General features: G+C 42.3%; 1 protein-coding gene across 1 annotated transcript in view; it reads left to right on the top strand.

The window, feature by feature from the left end:
• Positions 1–20,918, top strand: part of fbn1 (fibrillin 1) — a 64,231-nt gene that overhangs the window by 30,455 nt on the left and 12,858 nt on the right. The window contains exons 29-51 of the mRNA XM_082534333.1: positions 753–878; positions 1,142–1,267; positions 1,358–1,480; positions 2,020–2,145; positions 2,714–2,839; positions 8,005–8,127; positions 8,347–8,469; positions 8,572–8,697; positions 11,211–11,333; positions 11,536–11,658; positions 11,783–11,950; positions 13,880–13,948; positions 14,061–14,186; positions 15,077–15,199; positions 15,290–15,448; positions 15,543–15,614; positions 15,704–15,829; positions 15,927–16,049; positions 16,798–16,923; positions 17,005–17,121; positions 17,213–17,338; positions 17,434–17,553; positions 18,102–18,227. Coding sequence (XP_082390459.1) covers positions 753–878; positions 1,142–1,267; positions 1,358–1,480; positions 2,020–2,145; positions 2,714–2,839; positions 8,005–8,127; positions 8,347–8,469; positions 8,572–8,697; positions 11,211–11,333; positions 11,536–11,658; positions 11,783–11,950; positions 13,880–13,948; positions 14,061–14,186; positions 15,077–15,199; positions 15,290–15,448; positions 15,543–15,614; positions 15,704–15,829; positions 15,927–16,049; positions 16,798–16,923; positions 17,005–17,121; positions 17,213–17,338; positions 17,434–17,553; positions 18,102–18,227 — 2,826 coding nt within the window. The remainder of the gene's footprint in view (positions 1–752; positions 879–1,141; positions 1,268–1,357; positions 1,481–2,019; positions 2,146–2,713; positions 2,840–8,004; positions 8,128–8,346; positions 8,470–8,571; positions 8,698–11,210; positions 11,334–11,535; positions 11,659–11,782; positions 11,951–13,879; positions 13,949–14,060; positions 14,187–15,076; positions 15,200–15,289; positions 15,449–15,542; positions 15,615–15,703; positions 15,830–15,926; positions 16,050–16,797; positions 16,924–17,004; positions 17,122–17,212; positions 17,339–17,433; positions 17,554–18,101; positions 18,228–20,918) is intronic.

Here is a 20,918-nt window from a genome sequence, read left to right as displayed (position 1 = left end):
GATGAGGTGCCTAGGCTTGTATGCCAGACCCGGACCTCACTGTTGAAGAAGATGATGTAATCGAAATGAAATGAAAGTTTGGTTCACTTAATTTCAGTCCCCGCGGGGTGTTGAAAGCATCTAGTCTGGGCAGCCCAATGTGGTCACAACTGCTTGACAAAGCTAGTCCATAATAGCTCTTTATTAAATGCTATACTTGACCTGCACGCGAAGGACCCGCACACAATCAGCTGCCCAACCAAAATGAATTTTATTTGAAGCTTCAAGTTCTAATACTCTAGTGAAAAAATGGTCTATTTCTGTTCTGGTCTGCCTTTTTATGCCGTTTGATTAAATATCTTGGAAAAGTCATACAAACAAAATGGTGAGAGTCAATAATTTTGTTGGTGAAGAGCCGTAATTAGCCAGAAATTGGCAAAGCAAAATTTACTGCTGTGGCAAAAAAGCAGCTGGAAATGGAAATAATGTGGGCAGAACTGCAATCATAAACTGGTGGTACTGAATGGGTTTGCAGGCTGACTGAAATAACGTAATCATGCCGTTATATTGACTGAGATATAACAAGTACTTTGTGACTGCCAGTCCCACGGTCTTTGTTAAAATGGAAACAGAACTTCTGAAGTTGTCAGTCCGGTGGGTTTCTATGGTGAAGCAAACACGTGCACAGACTAATGTTGCCTCGATTGCCGATGGCTAGCGCTGAATGGCTGTACTTGCATCATTGTGTCTACTGTGTGTTCTGCCATCCCCAGACATCGATGAGTGTGAGAGAAACCCTCTGTTGTGTCGAGGAGGTGAGTGCATGAACACAGAGGGCAGCTTCCAGTGCGCGTGTCCGGAGGGACACGAGATCGCCCCCGATGGATCGGCCTGTTTAGGTGAGTGTTGAGAGAGAAGAGAGTCTCTTCCTCTTTCCTGTTTTTCTCCCTTCATTGATTACTGCACATTAGGCCCTTTCTACTGTATTTTCTTTGGATCCTTGGATTGACTTGGATCATGCTGTGTGTGGGCTCATTAGAGAGCGTTTGTGTCCTTAGATAGATGGGCAGACATGAACTCTGGGCCAATGTGCTCTCCTATATGCTGACATTCTTGCAGTCGTTGAGAAATAAACTAATATGATGTTTTTTTGTCTTTACAGACATCAATGAATGTGAGTTGAGCGACAGGCTGTGCAAGCATGGTCAGTGCGTGAATATGATCGGCCGGTACCAGTGTTCCTGCGACACAGGATACAAATCTACTGAGAACAGACTGGAGTGCGTCGGTATGTTCTGACTGTCACGTGACTGTGTTTTAAAGAATAGATTTTATTTCGATTTTTGCCAACAGTATGTGTGTTTTGTCTGCCGCTTAGACATTGACGAGTGTACCATTGAGAACGGTGGCTGTGAGACTTTCTGCACCAACTCAGAGGGGAGCTATGAATGTAGCTGCCAATCTGGGTACGCCCTGATGCCCGATCTAAGAAGCTGTACTGGTGAGTAGCTGCGTTACCTGTCTGTCGTTGTCTTACAGTTGGCATTTTTTGTACACTGCATGGAAAATGTAAAGAAAATACCCTCAATTTTTGTGTTTACATCAAAAAGCCTGCATGTACAATACAAAGACGTGGCTGTGACTTGGCTGGCACATGTTTAAAGAAAGCTCACACTGAGCCGGGTTATGGTGCCAGAATTTTTTTTTGGAGAATGAGTGCAGGTTTCAGGCGCTGCTTATAGACTCACTCCTGTGATGCTTATTCCTTTAATTAACAGAGACGGATTTACAGACAGAGATCCAGGCAATAGAGGGGTTAATTGGAGAGAACTGTTCAGTTTCTTGCAGAAGTGCTGTCCTGAATTGAACTTGCTTATTTATGAGAGACAAAGTAAATTCAGTCCTGACTTCCTCTTTGAAGCTGATGTGTGCTTTTCCCTCATTGTTTGCATACCTAGCTTTAAAATATGTTTTTTTTTCTTTCCCTCTTGTCCCTCTCTTTTCTATTCCTATTTCCTTTCTGCTTTCTCCAATCTGCAGATATCGATGAGTGTGAAGAAAGCCCAGACATCTGTGACGGGGGCCAGTGTACAAACACACCAGGGACTTATCAGTGTCTGTGCTTTGATGGCTTCATGTCATCCGAGGATATGAAGACCTGCCTGGGTAACGGACGTTCTTTTTATAGCCCAAATAAAACACTGCAATTGTAGCTCTGCGCTTATTAGATCCAGGGGATTCTCGCATTTACTGAAACTACATAATGAGCATCTTCAGGGTTATCCAAGATATGAGTCATGAGAATAAGTCTTAAATGACTCAGATCAATGAGTCTGTGTATGAGAGAACGGGGCAAGTGCTGTTGTTGATTTATAAAATAGTGAACATTGTGTTAGCCGGAGGAATGTGTGACATTTAGACGTCTGGTTCCACTGAGTGAGAAAACAAAGAACCAACTTCTAAATGGATCTGCACAAGCTGACTGTTATTGCTGTATTTATTTAAAGTAAATGTTTTAAAGCCTCAGTGTAGCTCATGATGTAATTTTTTGTGCTTTCCTAACACCCATGTTATAGCTTATTTAAAACCTTTTTTTTTTGGCTGGCTGAACATACAAAAGCGAATTCATCTCTATTAACTGCCATTAACCTTTCCTTTATTGTATTCATTTTAAGCAAGTTCTTGATTTTTATTTTTTAAAATGGCATCGCTCTGTTCTTACCTCACCTCATAGATGTGGATGAGTGCGAGTTAAACCCGAACATCTGTCTGAGTGGGAACTGCGAGAACACCAAGGGATCCTTCATTTGTCACTGCGACCTGGGCTACTCTGTACGCAAGGGAACCACAGGCTGCACAGGTGAGTGAAACAAGCACACACAAGCATACAAACCCACCAAACCAAAATGCTCTAACTGTGGGGGAAAATGAACAGAAGTGAAAGAACGGTGAGTCAGTCGGAGCCGGCTACTAATTAATCAGTGTGGAAAGAGTGTGAGTGTGTGTGTGTGTGTGTGTGTGAGTGTGTGTGTGTGAGTGTGTGTGAGAGACGTTGTTTAACAGCAGCAGTGAAAACAAGTTGAAGAGAGGTCAGAAATGAGAAGACCCGGGGAGAATGCCTGTCTAACCCGAAGCAGCTCTAACATTACTCATCACCATTCGAAAGCTGCTGTCTGAGTTGATAAGAAACACGCTCACACATACACACACACACTCACGTGTGCAGACAAACATGCAGCATCGTTAACAGCAGCAGGAGCAGTGAGGTCACCGTCTTCCATCTAATGCATGCATCATTTTGCACCTTTGTTTATTCTTTTGTTGCTCTTTCATTAGGGTCAGTTAAACATTACGTGATGGTTGGAAGAGTTCGGCAGCACGTAATCACCTGTAACGTCTCCAGAACACATAAATACAATGTCTGTCCGTCCGCTAGAGTCTTTTGCTAGTTTGGACTCGCCTCTCGTCTAGAAAAAATTAAGTCTTGATTTATGAGGCTACTTAAAAAGTGTGCGGTCGAAGGCTAGTTGTGACTTTGGCCGGTGATTTCTTTTAATCTAACACACTCAGCAGCAGCAGCAGCAGCAGCAGTGCATTTTCTTCAGACGCAAATAAACAGGTTTTTCTGAACTGTTACACCTCCACCTTCTCCACACACACACACACACACACACACACACACTTGCAAACACATAACTCCTGCTCATTCTAATCCCATTTAAATGTTCATACAGTATTTTCCTTGTTTTCCCCGAGGCTGCAGCAAAAGCAGCCGGTTCTGATTCACAGCTTTGGAATTTCAGCCCCAGACCAGGGAATCGAGATGCTAATTCCTCTCGGACAGGCATGATGTCTTCTTATACACAAGAAACAAAACCTGCTACTCTTTCTTTTGGAAAAAGGTCTCCACCAAATAAAAAAATTCGGACAATGAAATTCACAAAAAATTGGTTGCTATTGTTCAGCTGCCTCATGCGACCTTGTTGGCATGCAGGGACTAAACCTTCTTGTGCGTGTGTGTGTCTGTGTGTGCGAGTGTTAATGAGTGAGCGGTGCTCTTAAGCCCAGATATGATCCAGCTGTTTATGTGGCTCCCACAAGAATTATTTTTGTTTTTATTCCACAACATTGAGAACTCAGGGGCAGGGTGTGAGTATCTTGAGCGTACACTCAAGCACTTTTGCATCTCTACATGTGTATTGGAAAGTTGGGGCCTTTATGGTCTGTTGTCTTTATCGTCTCTCAGCTAAATGACAAAACAATGAAACAATTCTTGCTTTAACAATGTGTTGAAGCAAGACCATGCAACTTTGACAATAACAAGTTACATTATCTGTCATTTGAAAGTGAGAACTTAGATTCCAAAGAGTCAGTTGGTCAGTTTTTACTACTGCAGCCGAAAGGTCAGATTGGCTATATTTTAATTCCCAATCTAATCGTGTTATTAACCATATATGGTATGACCAGCAGCTTTCGCTGGCTAGTGCTTATTGTTATCAAACTTAACATGAATATGACTTTAAACATGGGCTGCATGCTAGCAAGATGGATGCAGCCACAATTTCAGTTTGTGCTGTTTTCAGTTTGAGTGATAAAGGTTAGATTGGTACTTAGTGCTTTTCTTATTTAACTGAGCACTCAAAATGCTTTTTACTACAAGCCTCATTCACTCAGTCACACACTATTCAATTTTATTTATACAGCGCCAAATCAGAACAACAGTCGCCTCAAGGAGCTTTATATTGTAAGGTAGACCCTACAATAATACATACAGAGAAAAATCCAACAATCATATGGCCTCCTATGAACAAGCACTTTGGCGACAGTGGGAAGGAAAAACTCCCTTTTAACAAGAAGGAAGCTCTGGGAGAACCAGGCTCAGGGAGGGGCGGGGCCATCTAATTCAACCAGTTGGGTTGAGAGAAGGAAGACAGGAAAAAAGACATGCTGTGGAAGAGAGACAGAGATTAATAACACATATTCATACAAACACTTTTTTCTATATAATCACCTTCTCTTAACAGTCACACACACTCATGCTCATGGATGAGGCAAATCGAGATTCAGTAACTTGCTCAAGGAAACTTCAGCACACAGCCTGGAGTAGGCGCAACTAGTCTTCCAGTTGGTACCTCCTGAACCACAGCCACCCCAGGAGCTCCTATGGTTTATGGTTCAAATAGATTTAGAAATTGGGTATAAAATAAATAAGGTGTATCAACTTGAAAAGATGAGAGTATCTCATAGACAGTATCAAAGATGGATTTAACTCCTGTGATTTCATTTATTGGTTTCTGAAGTCGTGTTCTGAAGCCTTGAGAGAAGTATTTCTGCTGTCACTATCTTGGTGAGCAGTAATTAAAAAAAAATAAAAAAATAAAAGGAAGTTATTGAGAAGTTATTAGGAGTTTCTTTCCACAGGTAATCCTACATTTTAGGAAAATAATCTTTTATTCATTTTTTTTAGTCAAAATCAGTGAGTCCATAATCTCAAGTCTTTAAAGAGGTCAAGATGGAACATTGTTTTCCCTTTAGGACTGGAAATGTTTCTTTTTTCCCCTCAACCACAGGTATCATCGTCTCCTTCAGATAGAGTGCAGGTTTAAGGCACTTCCACATTGGCTTCATTTTCCAACCTGGAAGCTATTTCCATGTTTTGTACAATGACTAAAACTCTGGTTTCGCTTTATGTTTTGGCTTCTTCTGCTCCTGTGCCAGTGTTGATGTGGAGGTTTTTACCCTTCAGCTGTAAAAGGCTCATGGGGAGTTGTCGTCACCCTGCTGGGCGGCTGGCCAACATGAACACCCAAGTTTGTGAATGCGGTACCTTGAGAACGAATGTTACCGCTGGGGTTTCTTTAGATTTATGTGCTTTTGAATGTATAAATGATGGGTTTTGGGTCTAAAAAAGGGAAAATAAGAGTAGAGCTGCATTATTTTTAATGACCAGCAGGGGCAGACTCTCCTAGTTGCAAAAAAGCTTCTGATTGCATAGAAATCTATGAGAAAAAACACCCCCCCGATCATGTGCTCTTTGACTTGGGTAAACACTTTCCCAAAGACTTTATGGGCTCATAACCAATACGATGTAACAGTGGCTCTGTCTTTTGTACTGTGTATGGTCTGACGCAGCTTCAAACAGCCGATGATGGATGGCACTTTTGGCACTGGCACTTCCAGTGTGTGAATGTGTGTGTGAATGGGTGAATGACTGGTTGTGTAAAGCGCTTTGGGGTCCTTAGGGACTTGTAAAGCGCTATACAAATACAGGCCATTTACCATTTACCATTCTGCTTTGGCATCATTATTCCACGCTGGCTTTAGTTTAGTTTTAGTTTTTCACGACTCTTATTTTTAACATGATAATATTTGTCTTTGTAAATGATTCCCTTGTACTCTTGCTTTGATTATTTGACTAGTAGATCATGGTGATTAAAACAGTAAAAAGGCTTCAAAAACATGTTAGTGGTGGTACATAAAGTAGAGGCAGATCCTTCAAATGCAGTATTAAGTATTAAGAGAATGCGGCACGTTAATATGGCAAATACATAAATGGTAAATGCTTGACAGTTGTCAAAACATGTTGGAATAAAACGAGACAAGAGGACACTCAGATAAACTGGCAGTCAGGCATGCAAACACACTAACAGCCAGCTAAGCAGCCATGTATAGGCAAACGTGTAATTCGCAACTTTTTTTCATCTGTCAAACACTGTCCTAGTTCATTCAGCCCTCTTTTTTGACCGATGACACGCTTCTCACATGCAGCAATCTTTGTTTGCATTGTGTGTGTATGTGTGTGTGTGTGCGTGTGTTTGTGTTCTTTCTTTCATCAAAGGCTTGGAGGAGCTGATCATTAGTTTTGCCTGTAATCCAGGGAGATTCGTTTGCCGCAAGCCCTCATATTAACCTTGTAATCAAATGTAATGAAAATATGCCATACCCTGTCCTTAGGAAGACTGTAAACCAGCAGCGCTAATCTCTAATTGACTGTGTCTTGAATTACTACCCTCACAAAGACAGACACACGCAGAGAGGAGTGTGTCTCATTCCCTGATAGGTCGTAAAAAATTGAGTTCTCAGCATGGTTTCCCTTGAAGTACATGAAGGGAACGTGAACTAACTAACTTGTACGCTCTTGCTATTAAAGCTCCACCTCTAGCTCAGGCCTCAGTCTTTGAGTGAGGCTACAGCCACACTCAAAGAGATCCTTATTGGTTCCACCCCACAGGATTTAATCAACTTTTTGGGAAGGGCAGATATTAATAATATTCACTAATTGCTCCCATTAATTTTTATTGCTCATTTATTAGAATCTTGAGTGGCAAACAGTAGGTCTGTACATTCAGAGAATAGATTACCCCGAATATTTCATTGGTTGGGAGATATTATTGTCATGGTTTTGCTGTGAAGGAATGTTTATTTGTAGAGTTGGCACATCACACTTTTACCACATCACATTTAAAGAAATTATGTTTTGGAAAGATTAAATTTCCACACTTGACATCTGGGGCGGTGAGAAACCCAAACATGAACATTAAAGGGGGGGCGGGGGTCGTAATGTGCTGTTCCAGAAGCTTCACATTAGAGGTGCAAAGTCTGTGGGTAAAAGGAGGTATCTTTGCCTAAAATAACCTGCGAGGACTAGTTCAGACGGTGCAGACAGAACAAGGCCTCAGCGTTAGGCCTTCGTTCCACCTCTTAGCCGTTTTACAGCTCTCAGGACACACTTGAATGACGAAAATCCAGAGACCTGCTGCGCTCATTAAACCTTTGTAGCAAGGCCATTAGTATCAGAGATCATGAGAATGCCTCGTTGCCTTGTGCTCTGAAATACAGAGACAGTGAGCCAGAAAGACCTAGCCCTGTCTTCTCCTGCTGCTATCTTTATACAAATCAAACCAAGCATCAACTCACTCTACAGCGCCAAGAACCCAACTGGAATGAGAAAGCAGACCTTAATCATTGGACCATCAGACCTGTGTCTATTTTTCTTTATGTTGTTTCTTGTTCTCTCTTTGTCAGATATCAATGAGTGTGAAATCGGAGCCCATAATTGCGATAGACATGCAACCTGCACCAACACAGCCGGCAGTTTCAAGTGTAGTTGTGCTCCGGGGTGGATTGGCAGTGGTCTCAAATGTACAGGTAAGGCTGATGGCCTGGAATGCGCAAGTAAATGGTAAAAATACATGAACCATCTGAAATGAATGAGCTTGTGTATGAGATGCGCAATTGCGAAAAGCGAACCTGTGCTTTTGGCTATCGTCTTTACTTTGATATTGATTTAATACTGCAAGGCTTATCCTCAATATTTGGATGAATTCGGTTACGTTTGCAGGAATGTAATCGTTTGTTGTGTTTCAGACCTGGATGAATGCTCAAATGGGACACATATGTGCAGCAACAATGCTGACTGTCTCAACACCATGGGCTCTTATCGATGCGTGTGCAAGGATGGATTCTCTGGAGATGGATTCTCTTGCTCAGGTCACACATACAAAATCAGTTTCTTAATCCACACTTCAGCCCTTTAAAAGATCCACGGATGTATTTTGTGCTTACTGACTCTGTGTGGGTGTGTGACTGCAGATAGCGATGAGTGCGCAGAGAACGGCAACCTGTGTGAAAACGGCCACTGTCTGAATCTGCCAGGAGGCTTCCGCTGTGAATGTGACATGGGCTTCATCACCACTGCTGACGGCAAGGCCTGTGAGGGTAAGGCAATACAACACAGACTATCATAGTTCCCAGGATTTGAATGGGTGCCCGCATCCTAAATTATGTTGACAGTTTCAAAAAACAAAACCCAAAAATTGCCCGGTGCTATTTGTTTGTTTTGTTTTCCTGTTTATGGAAATAGCAGATCCAAACAGATGGTGCCTACTAATTATATGGATTTTTGGACATCAAAGAGCACAATATGCTGAGCATTAATGTGATTTAGGCTGTGAGAACCTTTCGAAGGACTGACAATAACAGTGGAACTCGCCTTGATTTTCTGTTCACGTTTGCTCGATAATTTAGTGTTTCAACATCACGCTTCTGAAACTTGAAGCACACATCACAGCGTGCGAGCTCGTAACTACGAGATCTGACTCAGGAGTGTATATCAGTTGTGCAATTGCTACAATTTGGTTAAAGGTTGTATCTAAGCTTTGTGATGGAGATAAAAATGAACTGAGTGGAAGGAATTCTTTGAAAAAACCGGTCCAAACATTATTTCCTGCTTACAGTGTAATTCCTTGTAGCATAAAAAGGCTACATATTAGAATTGTAATGAAAGGCTGCTCTAAAAACAGTCTTATTCTTAAAATTAGTGCTTGAGATGCACAAGCTGCTTACACAACATACAGCTGTGGACAGAATTTTACTCATCGTAGGCATAAATTGTAATTTTGAGCTTTTGGCGATTTCTTTGAACGGTTCTTTTGCCAGGGTGGAATGATTGTGCAGCGTACACCTTTAATGACCCAAGCAAGAATTAGGTGCACAATTTTCAATTTACTTTTTTGTTTTTCTAATACACACAGGGCCAAACTTATACATACAGACCCAAGACCTTATACATAGACCCCCACTAACATGTTGTTAAATGTCTCTTAGCAAGTTGCAACTTGACCAGATGCTTGTCAAAAATTGGAAGAGTTCATTTAAATTGGTTGGCACATTCTTGACTTTTAAATGTAGTCCATATATTTCCGATAAAGAGGAGGTCAGGGCTTTGGGAAAGACATTCCAGAAGCCTAATGTCAGCCTGCTTTAGTCATTCCAAAACCAGTTTGGATTTATGTTCAAGATCATTGTTGTTTTGAAGGATACCATTGTGTCCAACTTTCAACGGTCTAGCTGTTGTAGTCCAGCTTCTTCATTATTCCACCACTTTGTGCAGCATACCAGTACCATTGCTGGCAAAACATCTCCAGAGTATGAGCATTACGCTACCACCACCATGCTTATCAGCTGTTTTCTTAGGTTTGAAGGCCTTTACTCTTCCAAACATACCTCTTACCATTATGGCCAAAAAGCTTAAAGATTTTTCTCCAGAAGGCAGTGACACTGGTGTTCCAACAGTTTCCAGTTCATGACACACTTGAGCCTGGAAAGTTCCCAGGTTGTTCTTGAAATACTAACCAATTTACAAGTTACAGAAGTGGTGACAAATCAGAATAACTTGCATACAGTTGTTTGAACTGATAATCTTAGAGTCTGCACTTGTTTAGAAATGGCTTCAAGAGACCTTCGCAACTTGTGTAAATCTGCAGTTCTCCCTTTTACATCTTCACTGAATTCCTTGCACTTTCCCATTTTTCTCAGTTTTAAATGAGCAGTGTCAAACAAATGCTTTTTATGCTGGCAACTACCGGAAACTACCGGTTGTATTAAATTACAATCACTAAACAGAAGATAATATGTCAATTTAAAAGACATGGTAGAACCTTCAGCACCACTCATATTTTTTTAAAACCCCTCTGTGGATTAGAGTAAATCCCAAAACAATTTAAACCAGTGAAACCAGTTATTGGTTTTTAAAGCCATTAAAGATGTGTGTACAGTCATTTCATACTGGAAGAACAAGTTCCATGAAATCATTAAAAGTCCAAAATTACCATGACACTCATGCCAATGATGAATATAAGTCAGCTTCTGACCACAACTGTATAAATTCTGGATTCCTAACCTTCATAATATACTGACATATGATTCAGAGTTGCCATATGTGGGAATCTCAACTGCAGGCTCTTTTTTAAAGATGTTTTGATTGGGATGTATTCCGCTCATTTACTCAAAGTCTGAATAAAATATTAACTTGTTTTTAAGATTTCTTGTAAGCTGCATATGAACACATTTATAACTTGTTGCAGATGAATGCTGAGTGCAGTGATAATGCACTGCAGGATTCAATTGAAAGAGCAGACTGACCTCATTGCACTGATGTGTCAAACATCCTGAAATAACCTGTCCAGTCCTGCCTCCATCAGCTCAGTCGGAGCTGGACAGTAATGACTTGTGCAGAGTGTAATGATGTGGAAGAGCACAATTTCATAACCTTGGCTACAGTTCTGATAGTGTATGTGTGCGTATGTCTGTCTGAGTATGTCTAGAGCTGTCATTCTGTAGCAGAGGTGAGTGGCCTTCACTTCCTAAAGCCCACTGCCAGTTTTCCACCGTGATCTCATGATCCACTAATCACTCACAGCTGGCTCGCTCTTTATCTCTCTTTTTCACAGACATAGACGAATGTACCTTTGCTGACATCTGTGTCAACGGACAGTGCCAGAATATCCCGGGACTTTTCAGATGTAAATGTAGCATTGGTTATGAACTGGACAGAAGTGGAGGCAACTGCACAGGTAAGACTAGTCCAGCTCCCCTCCATGTTCCTGTGTTTAGGCCTCAGCAAACAGGGGAAATATATACAAGTGCAAAAGAAACGCAGCACATGTGTAAAGATAAGAGCTTTCATATTCTGTGATCCATCCAGTTGCTTTTGTATTGGCCAAAAAATTGAAAGCGATCATTTATATATTAAAAAATGTACTTTTTCTTTCTCAGATATCAATGAATGTGCAGACCCGACCATCTGCATTAATGGAGTGTGCGTTAATATCCCTGGAAGCTACCATTGTAACTGCCCACCAGACTTTGAACTCAATCCCACTCGAGTGGGCTGTGTAGGTGAGACTGCAACACTAAACATATTTAAAACTGTTCTTAGCTTGTTCTTTAACTAATTTCAAAGAAAAGGCTTAACCAACATAGCTGAAAATCTGTGCCTGTTTATGTGTGCGTTTGTGTGTAGACACTCGCTCTGGTAGTTGCTTTCGCGATGTTCGTTTGCGAGGAGACGCATCTGAAAATTTGGACTGCTCCAATGAGATTGGAGTTGGCGTCTCCAAAGCGTCCTGTTGCTGCTCCATGGGCAAGGGCTGGGGAAATCCATGTGAATTATGCCCGCCTGTAAACTCAAGTGAGTCATCACATTATCCTTTGTAACCACACATTATGTACTTTTTGTTTTCAGTTCAACTGCGAGGAATGTCTATTCTAGCAAGAAATACTCATGCGTGACGCACCTCCAGGAAGCCACAGCGTCTATAGCCCAAATACAGTGCATAGTTAGCTAACCTTAGCGTCTCTTTTTGGAGCTGATATACTCAGTGGCTTGTGATAGTACATGAGAAGGTAATTTATTGCTAGCATTACTTACTTTGATAAAGATTTCCACGATTCAACATTTTTGTTCATTTCAGCTGTAGGAAAGCAACACAAACATCTGAAGAATGATGGCATGATAAAATTGGAACCATGCAGTGGGTTGCATGGGTGCATCACTCAGATATAGTACCTGCTAATTAATATATACAAATAAAATGCTAGGATTTAGGAAGACTTTATCAAGTAGGCTACATTTGTGCATAAACCAATACATGTCATTTGTCAGATAAATTGATTAAAAAGTGTTCCATGAGTCTCCAAATCCATAAGCAGAGCAAAGGTGAAACACACCTCACAGTCAAACTACAGTTATGGGATAAGGCATAAGGGATAGATTAGCTATGGATTGCAACACCATTCTTTGTACCAGGATCATCTTCTTTCAGCTGCCCCCTTTAGGGGTCACTAAAGCAGCTCATCTGCCTCCATCTCACCCTATCCCTAGCATCCTCCTTTGTTATACCAACCCTACATCCATGAAACGTCTCTGTGGTCTTCCTCTTTTCATCCTCCCTGGCAGGTTCATACTCAGCATCCTTTGTCCAGTATCTCCACTATGCCTTACTGCTCAACCTGAGCTGGTCCCTCTGATTTACCATCTTATAAAGCTTCCCTTTCATTCTTGCGGCTATCCTTCTGTCACAAATCATCCCTGACATGGTTTCCACCCTGCGTGCACTCCCTTCTTCACCTCTCTTGTGTACACATTTGTTTGGATGCCTGACCCCAGGTATTAAACTCACCTACCTTCACTACCTCTACTCTACTGCATGTTCACCTTTCCACCTTGCTTCTATTGACTCCTCTTCTCTCTTGTGCATACCTCCACCTCTCCAGGATGTAAACATTTTTATATATGCTCTTACGCTCTTAAGCTTTTGCACCCTGGCTGAAGTGGTCTCTCCTGGAAATGTGATTTTTGACAGTTCCTTGTCGGCTTGACTTTTCACCCTGTATTCTTGTTGGTGGGATGGGTTGGCTTGTTAGCTGTTGGCTGTTTTGAATTGTGGTTTAAAAATTAGATTTGAATGTAGAGGAAAGAAAAAGATTTGGTGTTTATGTTTAATCAATAACCCTGTCAAATCCATCTATTTGCGGCAGGGTAAACAAAACAGACCTTAATTTCCTTAAACCAAACCTTAATTTCCTCAAATTAAGGGCATCTGTAAACTAATATGAAAAATCATATCCAAGATCAAAATATATTAATATACCAGAGTACATCAGGAGTCTTAAGGTGCAAACTAGCTGCTCTGCTTACATGCAGACTCACATGCTGGCTTCTCTTGCCATGCGATTAGTGTGTTTGCTGTAATTGCTGTTGCTGGTAAAAATGAGACAGCTTTGTGCAACTTATTTGGAAATTGCCAACAGATGTTTCAAAACATTACAGGGAATGACTCATCCTTTTCAGCTCAGGGAACTGTTTGCTTCTGTGACAAGAACAAAACCTTTTTCTTTTCGCTTTGTAATTCTGAGTAGCTGCAGTCATGTCCGGTCCTCTGGGCTCTGTGGCTAACGCTGAGATCACAAAAAGCACGACAGAAAACGAAAGGAAACAAGTGCATGACTAAAAATGGCTTTTTCAAGCACCACGATTCATCGCAATTACTGGCAAATTCTGCTATAACGCACACCCTTGATGCAGGCTTGTAATTCGTTTCTGTGTTTTGTGTTACAGCTCAGTACAAGACTCTGTGTCCTGGAGGGGAAGGCTTCAGACCAAACCCCATCACTGTCATCTTGGAAGGTTGTAGCAACATGCTATTATGCCTTTTTTTGTTTTTGAGGTCGCCCCTGGGTATACTTACAGAAACACCAGCCCACAATGGTGCTGAGTTTTCCCTTTCTCTCTCCCACAGACATCGATGAGTGTCAGGAATTGCCCGGCTTATGCCAGGGAGGACGGTGCATCAACACATTTGGTAGTTTCCACTGTGAATGTTCAAGAGGCTTTGCCCTCAACCTGGACACCAGAGTTTGTGAAGGTATTAAGCACACACATGCACAAATGAACAAACAGGTGACCCATCCGTCTCCAGCTCTGGCCCTGGGACATTTCACTGGGGAGGAAATTGAGTCCAGCCGTGGAGATGTTCTTTCAGTGACACATGGAGAGAGAAAGAGAGAGAAAGAAGCACTGGGAGCAAAAAGGCAAAGAAAATATTGGACCCTGTTGTCCCATAGACAACACTGCAGCTCAATAAGTGTCTGCTCTAGTTCCCGTTTGTTGCTAACCCAGCAAAGCTCAGCCAGAATGATGAGACAGCTGAGAGCGCTAACTGTGTCCAGAAGAGCAAGGCTCTGATGTGGTCAACTCTTTCCTTGGGGAAGTACGCAGTGTCCCCTGTAGGCACGCCAGTGATGACGGAGAGAGGAACGAAAGGCGATGAAATAGAAGGCTGTTTAAAAAAGAGAAAAGGGAACAGAGAAAGGAGGAGAGCAGGAGGCTTAATGGGTTGACAGTGACATTTTAACTCAGCCGAAAGCGTGTAATAGACACGCCGGTCCACCGTGCACATTTCACGCTTTGCCCCCCCCCCCGTGAAATGCACACACATGCAGTAAGTTGCAGTAACAGCAGAGGGGGATATTTTATTTCAAGCCAACATGAAAATAATCATGGGAAAGTGTTTAATTAGTGTGTTTTTGTTGACCTGAAGTACAAAAGTCTAGCACTGCAAGTCCTCCTTGTTTGTGGTCAATGAACTGTTCAGCTATGAGCTGGGCTCATAGGCATGCTCATGGCTTTTTAGGAGTAATGCTGATAAAGAATTTAATATATTTAAAGGCGTGGACCAAAATATGTTTCATAGAAGTAGCTGGCACCTTTACTGAAGGAATGTTTTTTCCCCCGTGCTGCTCTCTCTGTGTACAGATGTCAATGAGTGTGAACGGCCAGGCATCTGTGGCCCCGGCCAGTGCTACAACACCATCGGGAACTACACCTGCATCTGCCCTGTGGATTACATGCAGGTCAACGGAGGGAACAACTGCATGGGTAGGTAGGCTTGCTGGGTTTTCACGATTGTCGCTGTCGTATTTAGGGTTACCTGCAACTCTGCATTTCTCACAAACGCACCACACACAGACATGAGGAAGAGCTACTGCTACAGGAACTTTTACTCTGACAACGGAACGTGCGACGGCGAGCTAAACTTCAACATGACCAAAAAGATGTGCTGCTGCTCCTACAACATCGGCCGTGCGTGGAACAAACCCTGCGAACAGTGCCCCGTGCCCAGCAGCGGTGAGGTCTAGAACAGTAGAGTAAATACGTAGTATATACCAGCACGCGGAAGTGGCGATGAACTCGTATAAACTCGTGCCTCCTGTCCATTCAGATGAGTTTGCGATCCTGTGTGGCAGCGAGAGACCGGGATATTACATCGACATCACCACTGGACAGATTATTGGTAAAGATTTTCACACTGAAACGCTTACGCGATGAGGAGGAACGCTTCTCTTTTCTCACGCCGCCGTTGGTCTCTCGTTCATTTGACAGACATCGACGAGTGCAGGGAAATTCCGGGAATCTGTGAGAATGGAGTGTGCATCAACATGATCGGCAGCTTCAGGTGCGAGTGCCCCATTGGCTTCATCTACAACGACAAGCTGCTGATTTGTGAAGGTGACGTTTGCAGTCTGCTGTAGAATCCCTGTGTTTTACTTTGGTCTTTTTATATTTATGCCTGCTGTATGAACATCTCTGTCCCTCTTGTTGTCAGATATTGATGAGTGTCAGAATGGACCGGTGTGCCAGCAAAATGCAGACTGTCTGAACTTGCCAGGAAGCTACCGATGCGAGTGTAAAGCTGGGTACCGCTTCACTCCCACTGGGCAATGTCTTGGTAAGGATGTGCTGGTTATTAGCTAAAAATGTTTGCGGTATCAGCGGCACTCGAATTACACTGCAGTTGTATAATCAGCCTCCAGTTTAGTCGTCTCCTGTAATGGCATAAAATGGAGACAAAATTAGTGGACAGATGGATAGAATGATAGAAAACATTAGCCAAAAAAGAGCAGCCAGAAATCCCTCTGTCATTCCCTTGAGAAAGATGCTAACTTCACAGGGTCTTTCTGTGGCCTCACGCTAACGCTGTCTCACTTCTTCCAGCTTTATCAAATGCGGTTATGCGAAACTCTTTGAAGTGCACATTCTGGCCAGTTATTTGCCAGAGATAAAGCACACAAAGAGGCAGCACAGTTACAGTCAGCCTGAGACTGAATTCTTCATGGTGGGCTTGTTATTAAGGAGGAGAGAATGTGAAGCAGGTGTTGAGCTGCTGAACATGTGCTACAGCATATCTAAATCATGTTGCTGTCAGTCTGGAGAGTCCTAAACGATAAGTGAATGTTATGCCGGCATCCTGCTTTTCATGCAAGTCCTAACACCCAGACACGCTCAGGCTGCACTTGATGATGTTACACTGGCCTCATGCAGTCTAATTATTGAGTTATAGTGCAAAAGAATGTTTGGTCAGTTTCATGTATTATGAAGAAATATATGAATTTTAGTAACTGTTTGAGGATAAAATATCTAAATACTATTTGAATATGGATTCAAAGTGTGACATTTGTTTTTCTCTTTTGTCTCAGACCGTAACGAGTGCGACGAGAACCCCGGTATATGCAATCCAGGCCATTGCATTGACACACTGGGGAGCTATCGCTGCGTCTGCCCCAATGGCTTCAAAGCAACTCGGGACCTGTCGATGTGTGTCGGTAAGCGGTGCTACTTCCCATCAGTCTCACCGGTGTTCCTCTGCCAGGTGATAAAACTGTGACGCTGCTCTCTGGTTTCAGACGTGGACGAGTGTGAGAGACAGCCCTGTGGAAACGGGACCTGCAAGAACACCGTAGGCTCCTACAACTGTCTCTGCTATCCTGGCTTTCAAAACTCGCACAACAGCGACTGCATAGGTGCGTGTGTGGACGTGAGTAAAGAAAAAGTGAAAAAGAAGAAGAGCCATAGCATCTGTGTTAACTGTTGTGTTGCCTGTGTGCCGAGCAGATGTCGATGAGTGTGCGACGCAGAGGGGCTTGTGTCGAAACGGGCAGTGTGTCAACACAGTGGGCACATTCCTCTGTGTGTGCAATGATGGCTATGAGCTCACTTTAGATGGCAGACTGTGTGGAGGTAAGGAAATGCTGTTTGTCCTTTTTTGATATTGATCTAATTATGATATAGATATGTTCTATAATATGTACATTTATATCATCCCTTTTCTTCAGATATTAATGAATGTGCAGTGAATCCAGGCACATGTGGTGCAGGAACTTGCCTGAATTTGGATGGTTCTTACAGGTGTATCTGCCCACCTGGCTACCACCTTCATGAGGAAACCTGTGAAGGTAGAGCGTCATAAATCCCATTCATTCCGTGTTGTGGTTAAAAAAAAAACTGAGAGGTGAAAAACAAGAATTACTGAAGCAAAAAAAATGCACATAGAGGTGAATTTCTGCTAACATCTAACTTAGACTAGCTTAGATCAGCTCTACTGGAGTGCACCAGAGGAGGGGAAGCTTCGTCAGACCCCCTTTTTCTTCCTTTCACATGTGAGAATAAGGCTGAGCCAAAAAACATGGATTGTTTGTATAGCGGGGCTGATGAGGAGATATTCCGGAGACTTCAATACATTCCTGCTTTGTGCTGAGTTCCTAGACGAAGGGAGGAACAGCTATGAATTCTCAGCATCAGAAGCAGCCACAGCAGCTGGTTATTGTGATAAGTGAACATGTAACAGTGAGGCAACTGCCTTCGTGCAATTATTCACGTGCGAGATTACACTGACATTTAGATGTGCAGTGACATACTGGAAACTGGAATGCTTCTAATGGTTTAAACAACTGGAAATGTCATTTAATGAGGTTCACAATGTTGTTTCTCTCTTTTATGTCAGACACCGATGAGTGCGCCCAGTCACCTGAGATCTGTCAGTATGGAACCTGCTCTAACACTCAAGGAAGCTTCACCTGCTTGTGCCCTGAAGGCTTCCAGCTCTCTGCGTCTGGACGGAGATGTATAGGTAACTGTGTGTGCACGTGTGGGAGTGAGAAGGATGGGAAAAGAAGCTATGAAATTATAGCATGCGTTTGCTTTTACAGTGAAAAGTGAGCACTAGTGGAGACTAAGCAGCAGCCAGTGGTGTCCGGCTTTTCCTGCTCTTTCATGATAGCACACTGTGTTCCAGCTGGTTCTGCTGCTGCTGCCTCAACAAGGCCAAGGGTGGCTCTGAACAGATCACTTTTCCATTTCCTCACTTGTGTGTGTGTGTTTATACAGTATATGTGTGTATTTTGGATTGGGTGGGGGTGCGCTGAGTCCTCTGCTAGGGAGTTCCCTCTCCAAACACTGAAGTGATGACATCACCAGAAGCGTTCGACTGAAGGTTAGGGGATAAACAGGAGGAGTTTGGTGGAAAGTGAGTAACACTGGCAGTAAATTAGTTTGTGGTTTGTGTGTATTACTGAGAAAACACTGATGATGGTGAGATTTCCAAAATGCACGTATAGTTTCTATAGCTGCATAACCCAAAACAGCCCTTTAACACATTGAGGAATAACATTGTTTTATTTTAGATTATACTCTTCATAATTTAGCAGACTGGAATAGATGTACATATTTAGATTTGACCGCAAAGCCTAAATTTATTTGTGCTAACCGCTCTCCTCCGTGACATCTGTATTTTACATGAATGCTACAATAATGAATGAAGACGTAGTTCTCGGCCACAAAAGGGATTATGGCATTATGCAATATAGTGTTAAAGCAGCACAAGTTAAGAAGAGTTATGTAGCCTGTGTATGCAATAGCAGAGAGAGTACTGACGGGGACAAGAACGAGTAGAAAGTTAAATCTAAAAACAAGTTTAAAATCCTTCTACTCACATCCAAAAACTTTCCTTTTTGATAAAGCTTTTAGGGTCAGGTGACCCTGAACTAGCTCCCTTTGATAGGCTGCAGTCGGCCTAGGTTGCTGGGGGGCTTCCCGTGATGCACCGAGTGTTTCTTTTTCACTCACTATTTGTTTTCAAACTCCGCTTTGACTTCAATAATTATTTGTTATTAATCTCTAGCTCTCTTCCACAGTGTGTCTTTTTCCTGGCTCCCTCCCCTCACCCTAACCCATCGTGGCAGATGGCTGCCCCTCCCTGATCCTGGTTCTGTCGGGAGGTTTCTTCCTGTCAAAAGGAGTTTCTCTTTCCCACTGTTGCCAAGGGGGTCGTCTGATTGTTTGGGTTTTCTCTGTATTATTTTAGCGATTATCTTGCAGCATAGAGCGACTTGAGGTGACTGTTGTTGTGATTTTGTGCATCGCTGATGGTCACTGAGGTTCTTTGACATCAATGATTTATTAGTGATCACTGTCACTGTGCTCTGTGCAGTTCTAAATTTAATCTGTATGTATAATCATTTGTGACAGATATTGTGACAGCATAGGTGCCACAGTGATGCTTTTGATGTCATTCCCATTGGCGTCTATTGATTGCCTGGAAACAGGGAAAGAAAATGAGGCCACCCATCAAAACAAACTCAGCTTCAGCACTGCAGTTAGTAACATTCCCAGAAATGAGCCTCACAAGTTTAAAGTGGCTTGAAAGAACAAATGTCGAGATAGTGTGAAGGATATCAGTAGTTTCTCTATTAGCAGGATGTTTGTTTAACATTCTTTGGTAACAGAATCATTCACAAAATGCAGATATGCGGTGAAGAAAGAGGCTGTGAATTTCATGTTTTTTCTGGCGTCGCAATAATCGATACTGGTAGGAAAACAGAAAGAGAGAATAGGAGGGTGATGACACGCATGATTAGTCCTTGGATGGAACCATTTCAGTGATTAGGGGAGTTGCATTTGCAGTATTTGGTATGTGTCTTAACCACTTGGCCACCAGCGCTCGCCAATTAATGATACGTTTTAAATTATAATGCTTCAGTGGTTTTGCAAATGAACATAATTATAACTATTAAATATTTGTCACCACACTTCAGATCGTTGTCCCTGCTGTCATTGTTAGCCAAGAGTTGATTCATTTAAAAGCTTTTTTTTTTTTTTTTATCAGGCGACTCTCTTGTTTATTTAGAAAATTTCTTTATTTCACAATTTTCCTTTTATAAAATGCAAAATATGAAGGAGATATGCACTTGGAGATTCCAATGCACCCGTGCATATGTGTACATATACTTGCAAGGGGCTGTGCACAGAGCTCCATCAATCTCTTTCGCAGAGAGGCTGACAAATCCGTTTCATGGAGGAAAGTAATGTGACACTCTTTGACATTCTCCTCACAGCACCAGGTGTTCATGTATGTGATCTTTGCTCCTGAGCCAGGTGTGTGAGTGATCTATGGTGGTCAGAAAGCTTATTTGTGTTGAGTTCACTGAAGGCCATTGTTAGCAGGAGAGCGAAACCATATGCTTCCTATTACAAGTAAGGGGCTGCTTAGTCCTGGAGTAACCAGACACACACAGATTGGTGAGTGGAAATAATTATGCAACTTCAGTCTGTACAATTAAAAAATGGTTGAAAACAAGAACACTTTTTCTCATATCGAGGTCCTGTTTTGTACACTGACGTAATAATCAAGTCGCAGGTACAAGCACTACGTAAGACTTTACAGCTTTTACATTGTGGCCGCAGAATACATAATACTACAGCTGTTTCTAATTCTGAACCTTTAACATGGTTGTTGTTTAGGGGCCCGAAATGAAGCTTCCTT

Source organism: Aulonocara stuartgranti (assembly GCF_965226115.1).
Source record: "Aulonocara stuartgranti genome assembly, chromosome: 1".
Lineage (NCBI taxonomy): Eukaryota > Metazoa > Chordata > Actinopteri > Cichliformes > Cichlidae > Aulonocara > Aulonocara stuartgranti.
The sequence above is the reverse complement of the archived record's forward strand: the minus strand, read 5'-3'. Positions and strand labels throughout refer to the sequence as shown.